The following is an 18,379-nucleotide window of genomic DNA, read 5'->3' as shown; positions in this document are numbered from 1 at the left end:
ACCCTTCTGCCCAGCTCCCTCAGAGCTCCCCACCTACCTCTAGAGACTGCCTCCCATCCACTCCCAGGCATCCTCCTCCCACCGCCCTGCTGAGACACCATCCCTCCTTCCACAAGTAGGCAACACCAGACATCTAACCACCCAGGATCATAAAGGGATAGGTAGTTAGGTCCAGCTCACTTTAAAAAGGTATGCTTTGGGGCCGATCTCGCCTTTTGAGTTGGACCACATTCTGTCTATGGAAGGTGTATCTCCCAGGGCCTCTCACCTTCTAAGGTGGCCCACACTCTGACTACGGAGTGTGAATCTCCCTAACCAAAGCTGCTTTCCCACTTAGTTCTCAGGGCAGAGCCCCCTTGCCTGACCGCTTGTGCATACCGTATTAGTAAATCTACTTCTTGCACATCAAAAAAAAAAAAAAAGGTTTGCTTTGGGACAAGAGGTGGATGTGGACAGTCTAAATCTGGATGGTGCAAGCATTTCTGTTTAAGTATAAACTTTATCAGTGCAAAAGAAAATTAATTTGGGGAACTGGCAACCTCATCATCATGGGGTTATTATGCTCACACATGGCACTGCCTAGCAACAGAAGGAGCAGGCCAATCTCAACACGGATGTAATGAATCACTCACTGACTACTGCTCACAAATGGTGATTTGATGGGAAGTTATTCACATCTGGTTTAATCTGGCACAAGACTTAAGAGGATTCTGCAGACTCAAATTGAGATAAGCAGCAGGTATTTCACCAACTGCCAAGCTCCAGAACAAAGGAGACTATTCCTACTTATTCAGTTGAATATATACCTTTGTTTAAAAACAAAACAAGACATGATTTTGAGATCCTTGTTTTTTATGACATTTTGCTTTGGCTGTGCTCCAACTTCTACTGCTTCAGATACAGTTGATGAGCATAACAAATGTAAGAAGGTATCTATGACAAATAAACAGTGGGATAATCATGGTTGAACTAAATCACTTTAGAAGACCTCAGAGAGACAGCCCAATGTGCCCTAGACTCTGCATGCTAGCAAAAGCTCGGAGTTTCTGAATCAAGGCATAAAGAGAGAGCGCATACGAGCGAGATCTGTGTCTGGATCGTCTGTTGTTGGGGTCCGCCTGGTTTTTTTCCTTTTGTCTCCTTAGTACAGCTTCCCACTGAGGCGCCGAATCAACCATATCATTCTCCTGCCGTATTCTGAAAGAAAGACCATTCATCTAAAATTAACATCCACATATGTGGTGCTTTATCAGTTCATCCTAAACATGTTTTTAAAAGTTATTTCGCAATATTACCATAATCACTCAAAGCTAGGAATGTATTAACCGTATCAATATATCCTTAAGTACATAAGTATATAATATTTATATATAAATACGTAAACATATATTGGTTATTTTCAGACTTCATCCCCGGCTTAAAATTTCCTAGTAAAAAGACATGTGTCAAAAACAAAACTCATTTAAAACATATTTAGGGGCTCCCCTGGTGGCACAGTGGTTAAGAATCTGCCTGCCAATGCAGGGGACACGGGTTCGAGCCCTGGTCCGGGAAGATCCCACATGCCATGGAGCAACTAAACCCGTGTGCCACAGCTACTGAGCCTGCACTCTAGAGCCCGCGAGCCACAACTACTGAGCACACGTGCTGCAACTACTGAAGCCCGCACGCCTAGAGCCTGTGCTCTGCAACAAGAGAAGCCATCACAATGAGAAGCCCGCACACAGCAATGAAGAGTAGCCCCCGCTCGCCACAACTAGAGAACGCCCACGCGCAGCAATGAAGACCCAACGCAGCCAAAAATAAATAAATAAATTTAAAAATCAAACATATTTAGGTTTCGACTAAAGAAACAGTGGTGTCTGCTACACAATCTTAAATCATGAATCATTTTATACAAATATACTAAGTAAAACAGCAATGAATAGTTTTCCTTTGAAATGCTCTTAAAAATTCACAAATTGTCCAAGTTTTCATGCACAATAAGTGCCAGATACAATTTCCATTTTTTTAAGACAAGAAGCTACAAATAAAAAAAGTTAAATGTGGTGCATAATGCCTCAGCAACCGAGTAGGCACAGAACATTCTCGTTATGCTGCTCGCATGTTTAAGAGGGAATGAGGGCTGAGCTCAGCACTCAGCGTGGCCAGGGGCCCTGCAGGGAATGTAAAATGAGGGAAAGGGAAACTGGGGGGAGGGGGTACTGGGGGGCACAGGCACTTGCCATGTAAGAGCACGGGACAATGTTACTTAATCCTCTCAGTTTTTAAAAGATAATCCACAAATCTGGATTTTTTAAAAACAAACTCTTCTGTTTTTTAAGTAATGGTAACCAATTATGAATGCGAAATACTGTATTGACCTGGCAAAACCCATCCATGGACCACACAGCCTGCAGAAGTTTCGGACTTTTGATGCATCAAGTCTTTCTAAAAAGAAGGGTGAGGTGTTACAGGGGAGAGAGGGAACCAAGTACTTAATTAAAGCAAGTGCTTAATTAATGTGTAAATAATGTCTGGAATGCACTGCAGTGATGCTGTGAAGCCATGAGTATTTCTTGCAAAAATCAAACACCTGTTATTTGAATCTTTGACTTTGAATTTAGGTACGTTCTTGAGGAAGCTGCTCCAGGGTGTTTCTTTCACACTGCTGCTCCCGGGGCGTGGGAGAGCAGCATGGAATTGCACGGTAATCATCCCAGTACTGTGACTGCATGAGCATAACTGCTTCGAAACAGAAATGAAAAGAATAGACAAGTCTGGAGTCATTTCTCTCACTGAACAGATGTCTTTCCGCTGCCCTGTTACAGCACTTAGTACAGACTGTGGGGTGGATTCCGCTGCCCTGTTACAGCACTTAGTACAGACTGTGGGGTGGATATCTGATCTGCTTATAATGCAAACCAGTAGAAGAGTGACATATATTCATCTCACTTATACTTAAACAGAGACAATGGAAAGCAAATTCCAGTTTAAAAAAAAAAAGTAGCTTATGGGCTTCCCTGGTGGCACAGTCATTGGGGGTCCGCCTGCCGATGCGGGGGACGCGGGTTCGTGCCCCGTTCCGGGAGGATCCCGCATGCCGCGGAGGGGCTGGGCCCGTGAGCCATGGTCGTTGAGCCTGCGCTCCGCAACGGGAGAGGCCACAACAGTGAGAGGGCCGCGCACCGCATTAAAAAAAAAAAAAAAAAAAAAAAAAAGTAGCTTATGAGGAAGAAGCTATTTAAATCTCTCTAGATTAAAGAGGAATTGTGTTAAGTAAAAAATTATCTGTAACACATTTCAAGTCTTTGAACTGTATATATTTCCTCACTAAAGCTTTCATTCCTAATAGGCTATTATTTGAATATTAACAGGATACAGTCATGGTATTTTTCACAGATTCAAGAACATAGTTCCCTCTTCTAATGACATGTGCAGAGGAAATGAAAACTGAACATATGAATCTGAATATTAGAAACATCTGAAGAAAAGTATGAAAAGGTATACGACGAGGTCATAATTAATCACTCTTTGAAGCAAACACTCTCACTTGAAAATTCCATGTGCGCATACACACACACGTGTATGTATATGTATTTTCATAGCCAGAACCTACACCTCTGAGCCATTCCATGTATCACGTGACAGCCAGGGAGTGACCCACCAGACCTGCGGGGAGGGGGGGAACTGTCCTGGACTCTCCCAGGACTGAGGGATCCAAAAGCTAGGAAGAGACAGTGGGAAGGCGTCAGGCTGGCAAGGAGCTGTCTTCCCTCCCACAGGAACCCACACCTTGCATTGCCCGGGGTAGACATAACACCAGGTCCTGGCAACTCCTAAGCCTGGAGTCTTTTAGACTACAGCTTCCGTTCTGAGCTAAATCGCTGCACAGCTCGTGGACAGGACAAAATTCCACTAATTTTTTTTTTTAAATCGGTAAATCAGCATCCTTAAATATTTTTGAGAGGTCAAGCCTGCCAGCAAGGGTGAAACCTGACTGAGGCAAACATACGTTTCCTAGAGAAACATTCCTTAGACAGTTCAAAGGAAGCACAAGCAGTATATGCTCATTCTTCTATTGTGGAATTTAGCTGGCTACTTTCATACTGAGGCTTTACTCTGATAACAAAAATTAAAACTCCTGAGACAAGAGCACACATATTTCTTGTACCTTACTAGTAACAAGAACTAAATCAGAAAGAATTTCAGACGACGGCATGCACCTTTAACTTTTATTTTCCTAATCAAAAAGTCGAAAGTGAGGGCAGTGAAACCATGTCAGTTAATATCCTTGGGACCCACATGTTCCAAAGACAGTTGCCCTCTACTGGGGATACTCTTTCATAAATATTCTAACAAGGTACATTAAAAATGTAAGGCTCATTGGAGAGTCACAACAGAAGCACATTCTCCTGAGTAACGGGTGGTGTGGCTGCCTTAGTCTGTAATGAAGTTTGAAATTACACCCTTACAAAAGGCCTCTGGTTAATGGTACCTCATTACAAGAATGAAAGTGTCATTTCTTCCATCACTGAACTGCTCCAGAAAATACAGATGCTACATGGAAAGGAAAAATCCTAGCCCTAAAGGCAAGGATATTGTAACACTGAGTCCTTATGAGGCAGGAGTTAACTATTTTGTTTATGCATGAGTAACTAAAGAAATCTTTAAATGTAAAAGACATATCCTATCATGATTCTACCTTATAAGTCTCATTTCTCCTTAGGTGTAGCACACACAAAGTGTTGGTTTTTGCTCCTTTCCTGCTACATTTTAATTTTAATGTGGGGATGTACATTATGAAGAATAAAAACACTGTAAGCATTATATCAATATAGTACCTTTTAAAAAGTCAAAACGTCTTATATGACAGTCAGTCATGAAAGTCTTAAGTGGGGAAAGGAGTCCGTTGAAATTTTCACTGGGGATGTATTCATTTTCAAATGTTATATTTAAAGCTGAACCTCAAAAAATGCTGTTTCTTTCCTGTATCCATTAAGGTAATAACTCTACATGCATCACATTTTGTCTATTTCCTCATGTACAACCAAGGAGAGTTAGCAACTGGGCTAAGAAGCCTTACCGTAAGGTTTTGCTTTTTAATCAAGGTATGAGGGAGAGCGTCGCTCTAGAATAGAGCATTCTCCAATAACATTTCAGAATAAGAGAATTCTGATACATTTCCTCCATGTCTCACCAAACTTCAACACCCTAATTTTTCAGGCTATCCGTGCAATTTAGATTTTAACTGCATTTGTCACTTAAAGTTTGCAAAAGGTTTGGAAGACAAAACGTCATATAATCGTTTGATAACAATAATGAAGATAATGACTGTTCCTAGTCTCTTCTTTCCTATCTTCCCAATTATAGTTCTGCCTCTTCTGCAAAATTCTTCACAGTACCAAATGAATTCCTATACAAATCCCCGCGGGTTTTACTTCATCCTCTACCTTTATCCAGGCAGTTTTGTTCTTAATAGGACCTTCCTTTATACCAGTTCTTAATTCATTTCTCATTCACTGAGATAAAGACCATGTGTAATATTGAACTTGAGAAATCTTACAGAGCAAGTGTATAAGGACGCTTCCATTTCTCATTTACTGAGATAAAGACCATGTGTAATACTGAACTTGAGAAATCTTACAGAGCAAGTGTATAATGACGCTTCCAGGCGATAAGAGCAATACCCATTGCTCCCGAGTTCAGCCTCGTTCCAGCTCTGTCATTATCTGACTCAGAGACCCTGGGCAAAACGCTTAACCTTCTTTGGTAGGTCTGTTTCTTCATCTACTGAATTACTGTAAAGATCCTTTCCAGCTTTAAAATTATGGTTCTCTATTCGTGCTTTATTTATAAGCCATTCAGACACGGTAAAAAAAAAAACAAAACTCTCCACTCTTCAGCAATAGCACAACTTCCCAGACAATTGCTTCATACAACCACTCCATCGCTAATATTAAATCTGCAGTTCCCAGCTGACTGTGGACTTGTGTTTCTCATCCACTGCTCTCATTTTTGGATCACATACTATAAACCAGTCTTCTTTTTTTTTTTCAGTAGTTTTTCTTCCCTTGGGAAATTTATGTTGGTTCCAGGCATCTGTCGACATACTCCCTGAAGACCAGCAAGCAAAAAATTCATTTGCTTTTCCCACCTTCCCCCACCATCAATAAATTATCCTTATTTGCTCTTAAAGGTGATTCTATCTCTTCCACTTACTCCTTATGCTCTCCCGGCTAAAATGGGCTGCGTTTGGTGCCATCTCCCTCCCCAAACTCTCCTGCTTTCGTGATCCTTCAACCTGCTCTGCTTTTAGTCATCTGACAGCATTCCTCATTTGCTGCAGCTCCACACTTCCACAGTCATCTCTGTCAACTTGGATTATACTCTGGAATCCCTAAATAATCCACATCAAATGTCTAAATCTTAATACAACCTATTAAAGTGGAAATCAGAACCCTGTGCCATCTGTACCATGGTGAACATCATTTCCATTGGCTCTGCACAAACTGCTCTCTCCCTACCCGCAATTTTTACCTGGTTTGCAGCCAGCCCCGGCACTTCAATCAGGGACAGGGACCGGGCAGGAGGGAATGCTTGCAAGGAAACAGTTACCTATCTTCAGGCCATGTGGAAGAAACGTCCCTTGGTTTAAGTTTGCCATCATCAAAACCACATTTTTTCCCTAGGGCAGAGGGACAGGAATGCTTTGCTTTGTGTTATCCCTCTAACAACAACAAAACCCTGCCAAAGCCGTGATCTAGATCTCCCCGGCTCAAGTGTATTGTCCCTGTTAGCTGCAGTGCCACAGAGGATGGTTTCTTTCTTTTTTCAGAAAAATAATATAAAAGACCTGTGGAACACATTTAAAATACTTCAAACCATCTTAATCCATTATTCAGATACAGATTCTAAAAGACGTCTAAAAAGCAGGAGGAAACTCTAACAACGTTTGTGGAAGAACAAATTCATGTTAGAAATACTGACTTCTTTATTGTGAAAGGGAGCTGGGCCCCACTTTGCAGATCCAACAGGACTTCAGATAACACTGAGCAGCGCTGAACATTCTCATCAATCGAATAGTACCTGCCCATGCAGGGCCCTTTGTGCTTTTCAAAGTGCATCCACTCTCTCAGATCTTTATAAACCCCGTGAAGTAGGCGGGGCAGGTATTATCCCACTTTGCATGTGTGAAAATTAAAACTCAGAGGGTAAAGGAACCAGCCCCTAGGCACAAAGATCTTCAAAGCATCTTCAAAATTCGTAACGCACCCATCCCTCGTTCTTTGTTCTGAGCTTTATTTCACCCACACGCGCACACACGTGTGCACACACATCACCTCAGATACGTAACTCATGTGATTATGATGCGAACGTCCCAGAATGAAATTTGGGAAAGGCCCAAATGGTCCCCTGTTGCCAATTTATTCTAGTCCAGCATTTACCCCCAGCTTCTATCATTTCTCTTACCCTTTTAATCCTCACCAGGCTCCAGAGTTACTTCCACTTTTATGCTTATGCAAAAAACACCAGACTAGTTCTCTGCCTCACTGCCCACCTCCTCCAAATCTCCCACTTCAAATCCTAAAAGCCTAGCAACACATCAAAGCTAATGACTGAGTAATCCACAGATCCTCCCCAGTGAATGCCCAAAGGAGTGCTGATTTTCATCAACAGCACAAAGGATACTTTGCAGACCGGTTTCTTTGAACGTGAAGGATATTTTATTAAGCTCAAGGTATTTTCAGGGAAAGCTGGTTTATGAAAGGCTTCACTCTGATAGGTCTACCTCTTAGGTCCTCCTTCAACATACACTGTGGGCAAGTCCTGAGCATGGCCCAGGGGCTCAAACCCATAAAGACCAGCTGACTGACCCTTCTGATCTTAGGTACAAGATTCAAAATTCTAACTAGTAAAACATAATGCAATCTAATATTCACGTTAACTTCATGCTGCTTTGTACTTGGTAGGTTTCCAATTTGATGAATTTAATTCAACCGATTTTTTCCCAAATCGGTATAACAAAAAGTAATCTGAAAAGAAATTTGCAGCCTTTTAGTTTTCAATCCTACCAGTGAATTGAATCCTACCAATTCCACTTCCCAATATCAATCTATCTCTCACTATTTAGATCATAATCACCACTTCATAACTTTCTGGAGGTCAGACACCCCCTTAAGAATCTGATTAAATCTACAGACTATCGCCAGAAAATTGTATACTTAGAAACACAAAGAATGTTACATACAATTTCTTGGCATTATGAGACCCCTAAAACCTACCCATCAATCAGAGGGTAAGAATACCTGGTCTGAAAATACAAATGTGTAAAGTCAGGGTAGATGGGGAAATGGAAGACAAGGTTAAAAGTAAAGTGGAAAAGATTGGAAAGAGGGTGTAGGAGAGGTGGGGACAGCCAAAGAAAGAGGCAGTGCCTACAAAATTAGATATTAAACTGTCCGGCTCCCTCCGCCAAAGTGCTATCACCTCTCAGATTTCATTTGGTCTTTGCAGTAACTCATTCAAGAAAGCAGATCAGGTAGTATGCACTCCATTTTAGGGATGAGAAAGCTAAGTTTAAATTTGTTAAATGAGCTGCCCAAGGTCAAACAGCAGGACATGGCAGAACCAAAACCCTGACCTACACCCTTGGGGGTTTTTTGACACATCACTGGCTCCTAAGCAGAGACAGAAGTCAGAGAAGACAGGAAAGAAAGAGTGAGAAAGAAGCTAAGAAAAGAAAAAAAAGGGAACTGGGTGAGGAAAAATAATGTGATATAGTAAAAAGGGAGGCAAGAGAAGAGAAATGAAGATGAGGGTATACGTAGAGACACTGAGGGGAAAATAAGGACTTTCTGTCATCTGAGATGTTATCACAAGAAACTGTGCTCCAACTTCCAGGTATTATACAAAGGTAGGAAAAATCTATTTTCTCAAATCTTAAAATCTAGAGAACTGTAGGTACCCATGCACATTATGAAAACAGTAAGGAAGCAACAACTGAAGTGAAAGGGGATTAAGAAAGACATAAACAATTCCCCAAAGGAGGCTCGAAGCCTCTGGTATTGTCGGAAACTTCTGCGGAATGAAACCCTGCAGTTACTGCACAGCCCTCACCATCTGGCCTCATTAGCTCTAGACCCAAAACTGACAGAGGGGGTGCTTATCTACAGTTATATTTTCCTAAAACTGAATCTAAACAACAATCCTTGTTTCTGATACTAGCCTTCCAGAGTTGATGTGGATTATGATTTTTTTTTCATGGTTGTTAAAAGCCACAACTACTGCTTTGGATAAAGTTGATCTATGAACATTGTCTTGTTAACTTGTGTTTCTCCGAACACAAAATCTGAGATATTGAAATTGTCATCCATGGGAACAGCAAGGCAGCTTAAAATCCAATGGGCAGACACAGTGAAAAAACAGTATTTACACAGAATTATCTCCAACCTAATAGGAGAGACCTTCCTTATGTTAAACAAACAAACAAACAAAAACAAAAAAAACGGCAAGAAAGAGTAGCATAGGAAAGAGCATCCCAAAGACCACACACAGTCTCCAGAAAGTCTCTCTGGAACTCTGTCCAGAGTTCCACTGGACACTTCATGGGCTTCAAAACAGTGCCTGAAAAGCAAATGTGCACAGTCTTTGTTCCTCTGCCTCAGGCTACAGTTCCCCTGGGGAGACAGGAAAGTGGGGTGTGTCGGGTGCAGGCTCTGGTTTCCAAAGTGAGGAAGCATCCAGGTCTGCATTTAGAGACCTTGCTGGCAGGAAGTAGAACATCAACATGTTCAAGATTCACTTTGCCCCATTCTAGGGTTACCAGAGTCCTTTAATAAAAGTACAAAAGACGCTGGTGAGAGCTTGGCTGGGTCACGTTCCCGCCCAAAATAAGGAAGGACAACTGAGGTTGAAGAGATTCATTCTCTCCCCCAAAGTAGAAAGTCAGACATCATTTGACAACCCTTCATTACAGACACAAGACATACTGTGTCTGTAATGGGACCATCAGCAGGGCCGCAGTATAAATACTCAGACCCTTGTACCCCGAGGCGGAATGACCGGGTTCTGGCAAAATTTTAAAGGCTAATAATGGGACGGAGGGGTTAGCGGCAGCATTGCGTAATGGGTACGTGGCACCCAGGGGCAGTGTAATGTGTTGCACCATCTTTCTCTGCACACTGTACCCACACCAGGATTTTCAGGAGTGGATATGGGAACTGCAAGACATGTCTCTTCCTCTGCCCAGTTTTTGCTATGCCCCTGAGAGCTAGAGTCCAGACCTCATCTTCTACAGACACAGGCAACTTGTATAACCCTAGGGCAATATCTCTGCAGGTAAAAGAAATGATTTTGAAAACCTTTGTGTCAGTGTGTTTTGAAAGCAATTTCTCATTAATAGCCTTACAAAGTACATTTGCATTTAAACATTCAGAACCACCATCATTCTAAAATACAGTACAAAGAAAGCCAGTCTAAAAAATTGTTCATGAAATTGGGGTGGGAGGAGAAATTGGGGTAGAGGGAGAAAACACCTAGAAGGAATATTGAAACCAGTGCCCCTAGATCAGTAATGAGCTATTTAGGAACTTGTTGGCAACCTTTAAATAGTGTTTCATTTTAATAGCAAATGTCACCGTGAGCATTTTGGCCTGAAAAGACACTGTTTTTAAATAGGTTACCTTCTGAGAAGTTGAGAATAGAGCACCTATGAGCTCAACTTAGAATACACCAAGCAAAACAGAAATATATTTATTAAGATACTGGCTTGATCAGTAAGTACAAATGGGGGAGGGAGGCTGTTTTGTTTGTTAGTTTTGCTTTGTTTTGTGTTGTTTATGCAGAAATACTGAATTTTAGAGCAGGAAGAGGGTACCTGAGGGAGAGCTACCCTCCACACTTGGCTTTTTATAGATAAAGAAACTGAAATCATTTCCTTGAGAAAGGTGTCCTTACACACTGAGATCTCACCTCTATCTAGTGTGATGCCAGCCCCTAAGAAGGCTCCACATGGAAAGCTTCCTAAGAAAATGGCCCACTCTTACAATGCTATCTGGGCTGTTATTACACAGGCTTTGTAGTTAGAGAGGGAGGCCAATTCAATGCATGACCAGCACAAGAGCTCTGAGCACTAAAGAAGGACCTTGGAGATTATCTTATCCAACTTCTTCATTTTACAGAGGAGAAAAAGACGGCCCAGAAAAATAAAGCAACCAAGCAAGACTCCACGTCAGGTGAGAACCGGTTTCCCAACAGTGGCCCTACAGACATTCTTGGGGCCAGATATTTCTTTGCTGTAGAGAGGGCTGTCCTGTGCAGTGGAGGATGTTTAGCAGCCTCTCTAGCCAGCAGCAATCCCCCCCCACAATTGTGACATCCAAAAGTATCCCAAAACATTGCCAAATGTCCTCAGGGAACACAGGGAAAGACAAAACTGTCCCCATTTGAGAACCACTGGGTTGGAAACTGGCATAACCAGTAACCAAATCCCTCACCTCACCAACCTGGTGCTCTTTCATTATATGATTACTTGTTTTCAAATAAGTATTCCAGAACTAGGAAGAACTGATTAGTGCATTAAGCCATCACTGACATTGATTACATGTCAAATCATGTTATTAACAAGCTCTTAAGAATAAGTCTTAAAGATATGAACTAATTGCATTTACCCATCTAACTGTGTGCGCCTGGCACGAGTATAAACACGTATTTGCATGTACACATACATAAGGCTGAAACTATGCAACTATGAGTGTCTCGTTTTTTGGCTGGGCAAAGGATGTCATGTTAAAAGACACTTCAGGGAGAAATCGCTCTACAAATGGTAAAATTTCTTACCACCCTTAAACAAATTCACCACGTGTTGTACCTAAATATAGGTCATCATCTTTTTTATTAACAAGAAGGAACCTCACTGTCAAATTGTTTAATCATCTTATTATAAAGATAAACTCAGTCCAAAGAGCTGAGGTTTCCTAAAACCGTGCTTTAAAATCATGCCAGATTCCTTCTTAAACACAGATGAGAAAAATCAGGCATAGAAATTCATAGGACACACAGCTTCTATGACCAGCGGTAGCCTCTGATTTCTGAGTTCCCGTTAACCACGACCTTCCAATATTACCTGTTTCTCTTTTTCCGGTGTTCTCTATTAGAATTTTCTGATTCACTACCACTGCTTGTGTTACAGCGTGAGCGCGACCTGAAAATAAAATAAGAGCAAAAGGAAAAAAAAACATAACCCACATTTATGACAAATGAAAAATTTCAGAAAGGTTCATGTTGGTTCTTTAGAATTAATTTTGCAGTAAAATTACTAATCCAAACATAAGTAGCTGTCGTACCCTCTCCCAGTCAGAGTTTCTCAGTTCAGCCAGGCATCTGAATGTCTACAGAAATGAGAGCAGATTACAGCAAATGTCACCATGCTCCCTGAAGGAACCACAGAAACAAATACTTCCAACAGAACTCTGACGTGGAAAAGCTAAAAGCCCCTGGGGTGGACTAAATATGGACATAAAGTCCTGTCAAACCCCTGCCTTCATGGAGAAAGGGAGAGTTTATTTCCCCTCCCCTTGAATTTGTGCTGGTCCTGTGACTGATTTTTACCAACAGAAGAAGGTGTAAGGGATACTCTGCCAGTTCTAGGACAGTCTCTTAACAGGGCTGGTAGCTTCTGCTTCCCTCCAGCCACCTACGTTAGCCAGGTGCAGAGACCACAGACAGAGAGAGGTCCCAGATTGCCAGCCATTCTGCCAGGGACTAGCTAGACTAGCTAACAAACAGAATCACACAAGATATATATGGCTGTTGTTATGTTCAACCACCAAGTTTTGGGTGGTTTTAATGTAGCAAGAGATAACCGAGGGAATTCCCTGGCGGTCCGGTGGTCGAGACTCCACGCTTCCACTGCAGGGGGCACGGGTTTGATCCCTGGTCAGGGAACTAAGATCCTGCATGCCACCGCACGGTGCGGCCAAAAAAAAAAAAGAAAGAAAGAAAGAAAGAAAAAGAGATAACTGAGACAGCTCCTCTAAGACAAAAGGAGCAGAAAAAAGAAAAAAAGAGAAACTCCTAAGGATGTTAAGAAAGGAAGACTGAGAACAAGTTGAAGCCAAAATTGATATTTCAAAGTTAAAAAAATTACAATACTCTTAAAAAAAAATTACAATACTCTTAAAGCAGCCACTAATAAAACAAAACATTTTCCCCACTCCTGCCTCAGGTCTGCGCTGTGCTAATCTGCTAAGCCCCCTCCCTCTCCCTTGACCCGCCTTCCAATTTGTTTTCTTTACCTCCTCCTCTGCTTTAGATCTGAGTCCTCACCACTGTTATGGGCTTTCCTATGGAAAACAAACAAACGAAGACATTAAGGAGAAGAGAAAATTATCAGTTGGCTAAGGAAAGCATACCAAAATGAGTTTCACTTCAGTTAACGTACGTCTCTTACAGAGTCATCCATTCACCAAACACGGCAGTCACACACATATGCTCAGCCCTACAACTGGCCCCAGAAACATAATACCAACTGGCCTCAAGAAGCCAGCAACCTAGCAGGGGCTACAAACAGACCATAAATAACTATGCACAACGTGTCTGGTAAGTTCCATTCATCCAATGAAGGGGCTCATCTGTAGTTCCTAGGTCTGCAAGTGAAACCAAGTGCTAACCTAATTAGGCCCACCAAACCTTACCTGCCTCGCATGCTTTTTCTGGGGGGGGGGGGGAAGTGGGCTGTGTTGGATCTTCATTGCTGCGCACAGACTTTCTCTAGTTGCAGCAAGCGAGGGCTACTCTTCATTGCAGTGCAGTGGGCTCTAGGCGCACGCGTTTCAGTAGTTGTGGCACACGGGCTCAGGAGTTGTGGCTCGCGGGCTCTAGAGCGCAGGCTCAGTAGTTGTTGCGCATGGGCTTAGCTGCTCCGCGGCATGTGGGATCTTCCCGGACCAGGGATCGAACCCGTGTCCCCTGCATTGGCAGGCGGATTCTTAGCCACTGCGCCACCAGGGAAGTCCTGCCTTGCGTGCTTTCAATTGATTTTAAACTAGATGCCCACAGCTTCCTTATACATAACACCTCTGACATATGGGTCACAATAGTAATGGTTGCTTAAGTTGTTTTTCAGGAACTTGGAATTAGTTCTTGCCCAGTTCAGACCGGCTGAAACCACTCACCATTCAACTGGGCCTGCGTGAGTGTCCAATGGATGACCTTTTGATGTCAGAGGGCCAAAACCTCCACCCTCAGAACATGTGAACTCCAATATTTTTTGAACATGTGTCCTATGAAGAGCCATGAAGCTCGACTACATTTGCACAGACCGCCAATTACCTCCCTCTTCTTACCTTCAGTCACCTCTCCCCACGCCTCAGACCACCCTGCCTCTTTATCCCATGAATAGCCCTAAGCCCTATCTTCAGGGAGGCAGATTTGAGATTTGTTCTCCCTTCACCTTGCTTGGCTGTCTCGTGAATAAACTGTTTCTCTGAAGCAAACCTTGGCATCTCAGCATTTGACTTGCTACAAAGTTGGGCAAACAAACCCAATTCAGTAACACAATCAACCAAGCCAAGTTCTGCCATAATCTGACATCAGCTCTCACCCAAATGCCCATTCCAACACCCTGGCCTCCACGTCCCTTGTCATCGTCTCTAATGACCTCTTCACTACAACTCAGCAACCCCATCATGGTCACACTTTGGACTTTATCATCTGTCACCACCCACAAACACTCTGCTCTCTGACTGAAATCTCCTCTCCTTCCTGAATACCACTTCCTACATACCTTCAAACAGCTTCGATGGGGCACTCTGGTTAAATATGCGGGCTCTGTAGTCCTGAATGTGAAGCCCATCCCATCCATTGTTAAGTTGTGTGATTTAAACAAATTACTTCTCTACTGAGCCTCAGTTTTAATAATACTTCCCACACAGGGTTGTTATGAGGATAAAATGAATTAATATATTTAAAATGCACAGAGTAGAACCCGGCCCACTGTCAGCACTCAATAAATGCTGGCTATTATTAGTATTACTATTATTGCTTATTCAATGACTTCTGTTCTATCGTTCTTTGACCTCAGTAGTACCATCTGTCTATAGACCTTGCAACTTTCCACCAGTTCCTCACCTTTTTTCGTTCCCTCCCTGACTCAGCTCAGATTTCCATCATCTCAATAACATGTATTCCAGTACTCGAAACTTCCTCCAACTCTGTTTTTTGTTCAGTCTTTTTGTCAAAACCCCAAGTACGGGTGAATCCAACTCTCCAGGTTCTCTGAGCCAGCCGGCAAAAGCTGGCCGAGCAGTGCTGGATGAAGTTACGTAAAAGGGCATATTAGCTACACTACAAATCCTTTTGCATAACCTCAAGTAGATCTACAACATGACCCAGCAATCCTACCACCTTTCTCTGATCTAAGTACTCTTCAAACTCTTTTCACCTCGCAACCCTCTACTGCTTCAGCAGATGACTTTGTGTTCTCCTTCCAAAGTGAAAAGGAGCCAGCCATCAGATGGGAACTCTTTCCTCTTCCTGTTACCAAAAATAAAACTGACCAACATCTCCCTCTCTTATTTACGGAACTGTCCTTATAATTAAGGTCAGTCCCTTCACCTGTGCCGTGTGGGTCCCATCACCTCTTACCTACTCAGTGACTGTCATTAACTACCCTCCTATCGCTCACATATATTCAACTTGTCCTCCTAGCAAATTCTTTTACCAGCTTTTCAACATTCTCAAGTCTCTCCTATTTAGACATACACATACCTACTTTGACTCCACATCACCCGTGATTTCCTGCCCAGTCTCTCCTCTCTCCTTCAAAGCCACACTTCTTGAGAGAGGTGTCTATGCCCTTTGGTCTCCATTTCCTTACCCTTTGTTACACGTGCCTTTGCACTCCAGTCAGGGCAGACATGGCTCTTTAAGGCCACATTCACGACTTTCATTCTCCCATTTTCCTAACATAATTATATCAAATAACATAACACTGATATGTAAACACAATTATATAAGTATTGTTCACAGACGATCTAAACAGTGTTTCGGAACACAATTCCATTCTTGTATGGGTTTAAGTTTTTCTTAGCGATAATAACTGCCAAGTTTTCTACATACCTATCAGCTGCTTAGCTTTCCTTGTGCTTCTCACTGACTCTTCATCCCAACTCTGAGAAAACTGCAAAGCTCCTCCTGAGATGCACGAATACTCAGATAATCTGCAAGTTACATGTATATCCCTCCTGGAGCCCTCTGCCCTCCTGCTCATATCTGAATAGCCTGCTGTCTAGTACTGCTGCACAAATGTCACTTTGATTAACTCTCTTCACCATGAACCAGGGAATTCCTTTTGCTTCTGTTGGATGGTTCCCATATTTCCAGGTCTCATGGCCTCTTGTCTTGGTTTTGGTGGAACTTATTGACAGAGAAAACTGCGTGGCAGGTACATTATTTTTTTTTGTTTTGAGAGCTGAAATTTCTGACAATGTCTTTATTCTACACATACAATTATGGTTTATCTGGGCACAGAATCCTAAATTGAAAATAATCTTCCTTCAGCATTTTGAAGGCAATGCCTCGTTATCTTCTTTCCCTGCATTTGCTGTTAAGCAGCCCAATGCCATGATTCTGATTTGTCACCATTCGTGCATGGACTTTCTTTTCTCTCCCATTTTCCTCCCCGACACCAAGTTTTAAAAATTCTGTCTTAATCTATAATGTTTTGAAATTTAATGGTCTTGGTATGGATCTAATTTTTCAATCTAGTATGACAAATACTCAGTGGGTTCTCTCTACAGAGTTAAATCATTCCGTTCTAGGATATTTTCTTGTACTATTTCTTTTTTTTTTTTGTATTTACTATTTCTTTAATAGTTTCCTCTCCTGCAATTTTTGTCTTTTTTCCCTTAGAAATTTTATTAGTCAAATGATTGATATCCGGGTTCGATCATTTTTAATCCTTATTTCCATGGATTTGTTTTGTTTTGTTTTGGTTCTACTTTGGGAAAGATTTCCTTAACTTTATCTTCCAAACCTTCTATTAATTATGTAAAATTCTACCCCACGAATTTAAAATCTGAAAACTCTTATGCACTCTTTCCTTTCAATACCACAGTTTTCACTTTTCTAAAGATAATAAACTTTTTTAGAAATTTTTCTTTGTTTCTTATATTGTCTCTATTTCCTGTGAGCTCCCACACGTGTACTCCTAATTGTTGGTTCAGTCTCTGTCTTTCCAAAGAGATGCTATCCTCAAGTGCCAGGTGATTATGGCTCTCTTCGTATTTAAGCATTAGGCACTAAAAAGACTGGAACCCTCTGGATGGTGCAGTGCATGTTAACTGATGGCGTCACTGCAATGTGGAGCTAAGTAAAGTGGGTAGTCTCAACCATTTCATTGGAGGATCCTTTGAAAGCTGCTATCTGTAGGCCTTTCCCCTAGTATCTGTCCATATCCTACAGTGAGATTTTCTAATCTCATGCCTAGGAGATATAAGCCTGGCTTCTAGCAGTCTGGGAATGAAGAGAGACGGAAGCTATTTAGTAACCAGATTTTTCACTCTCTTCATTTTTCACAGGGACACAATTTCTCTAACTCTTTTACAAATTAATCCTCTTCAACTATAGCAAATAAATGCTAAAGTTTCTCACAGCTCTATCACTGGCTTTGTCTTTGCATTCTATCCATACTGTCTATCTAGAAAGCCTCAGTTCTATTTCATATTTCAACTAACACCTACGAGAAATCTATATTTCAGTCCAGATGGGTAATCTAGCTCCTGACTTATACCCAACAATCCATGTAAATCCCGCACGTGGACGTCTCAAAGGTACCACAAATTCAACTTATCAACAACCAAACTCAGAGCTATCCTTTTTGAGCCTGTAATGTCCAGGTGGTTCTTATTTCAGTGCATCACACCTCAATCCATGAAATTGCACAAGCCCGGACTCATTCTTGACATCTGTCACTCCTTCACCCCTCATTTTGGTCCTTCTAGTCCCACTGCTTTTACCTCCTACAGGGTCTCAAAACAATTCACTTCCTTATATCTCCACATCACCACCTTAGCACAAGCTCCCATTCTCTCTCGCCAGGACTCACATGCTGCCTCATCTATTTCCCCTACTACCTTCTCCTACCTTCTCTCCACAGGACAGTAAGGATCACCTTTACCCAATACAAATGCAACTGTGGTATCACCCCCTTAGAAAAACCACTGGTCTAGTGACCAAAATCCTTAACAAAGTCCAGGTGTCTTTTTTTTTTTTTTTTTTTGCGGTTCGCAGGCCTCTCACTGATGTGGCCTCTCCCGTTGCGGAGCACAGGCTCCAGATGCGCAGGCTCAGCAGCCATAGCTCACAGGCCCAGCCACTCCGCGGCATGTGGGATCTT

The 18,379-nt window shown here is 42.1% G+C and overlaps 1 protein-coding gene and 1 long non-coding RNA gene across 9 annotated transcripts in view; one reads left to right on the top strand and one right to left on the bottom strand.

Moving 5' to 3' along the window:
- Nucleotides 1-14,440, top strand: part of LOC132516994 (uncharacterized) — a 33,160-nt gene extending 18,720 nt beyond the window's left edge. The window contains exons 2-4 of the long non-coding RNA XR_009539551.1: nucleotides 11,163-11,216; nucleotides 13,295-13,581; nucleotides 14,097-14,440. This is a non-coding gene — a long non-coding RNA (uncharacterized LOC132516994). The remainder of the gene's footprint in view (nucleotides 1-11,162; nucleotides 11,217-13,294; nucleotides 13,582-14,096) is intronic.
- EPB41L4A (erythrocyte membrane protein band 4.1 like 4A) overlaps nucleotides 1-18,379 on the bottom strand; it is a 257,679-nt gene that overhangs the window by 21,762 nt on the left and 217,538 nt on the right. For 6 of the 8 annotated variants that reach the window (XM_060143390.1, XM_060143393.1, XM_060143395.1 and 3 more), the window contains 3 exons: nucleotides 13,278-13,325; nucleotides 12,107-12,184; nucleotides 1,078-1,197 (listed from right to left, as the gene is read on the bottom strand). In XM_060143390.1, coding sequence (XP_059999373.1) covers nucleotides 1,078-1,197; nucleotides 12,107-12,184; nucleotides 13,278-13,325 — 246 coding nt within the window. The remainder of the gene's footprint in view (nucleotides 1-1,077; nucleotides 1,198-12,106; nucleotides 12,185-13,277; nucleotides 13,326-18,379) is intronic. The other 2 variants (XM_060143392.1, XM_060143396.1) reach the window with 2 other exon arrangements.

This window comes from Lagenorhynchus albirostris, chromosome 3, assembly GCF_949774975.1.
Source record: "Lagenorhynchus albirostris chromosome 3, mLagAlb1.1, whole genome shotgun sequence".
Classification (NCBI taxonomy): Eukaryota; Metazoa; Chordata; class Mammalia; order Artiodactyla; family Delphinidae; genus Lagenorhynchus; species Lagenorhynchus albirostris.
Note: the sequence above shows the minus strand (reverse complement) of the source record. Positions and strands in the feature narration are given on the sequence as shown.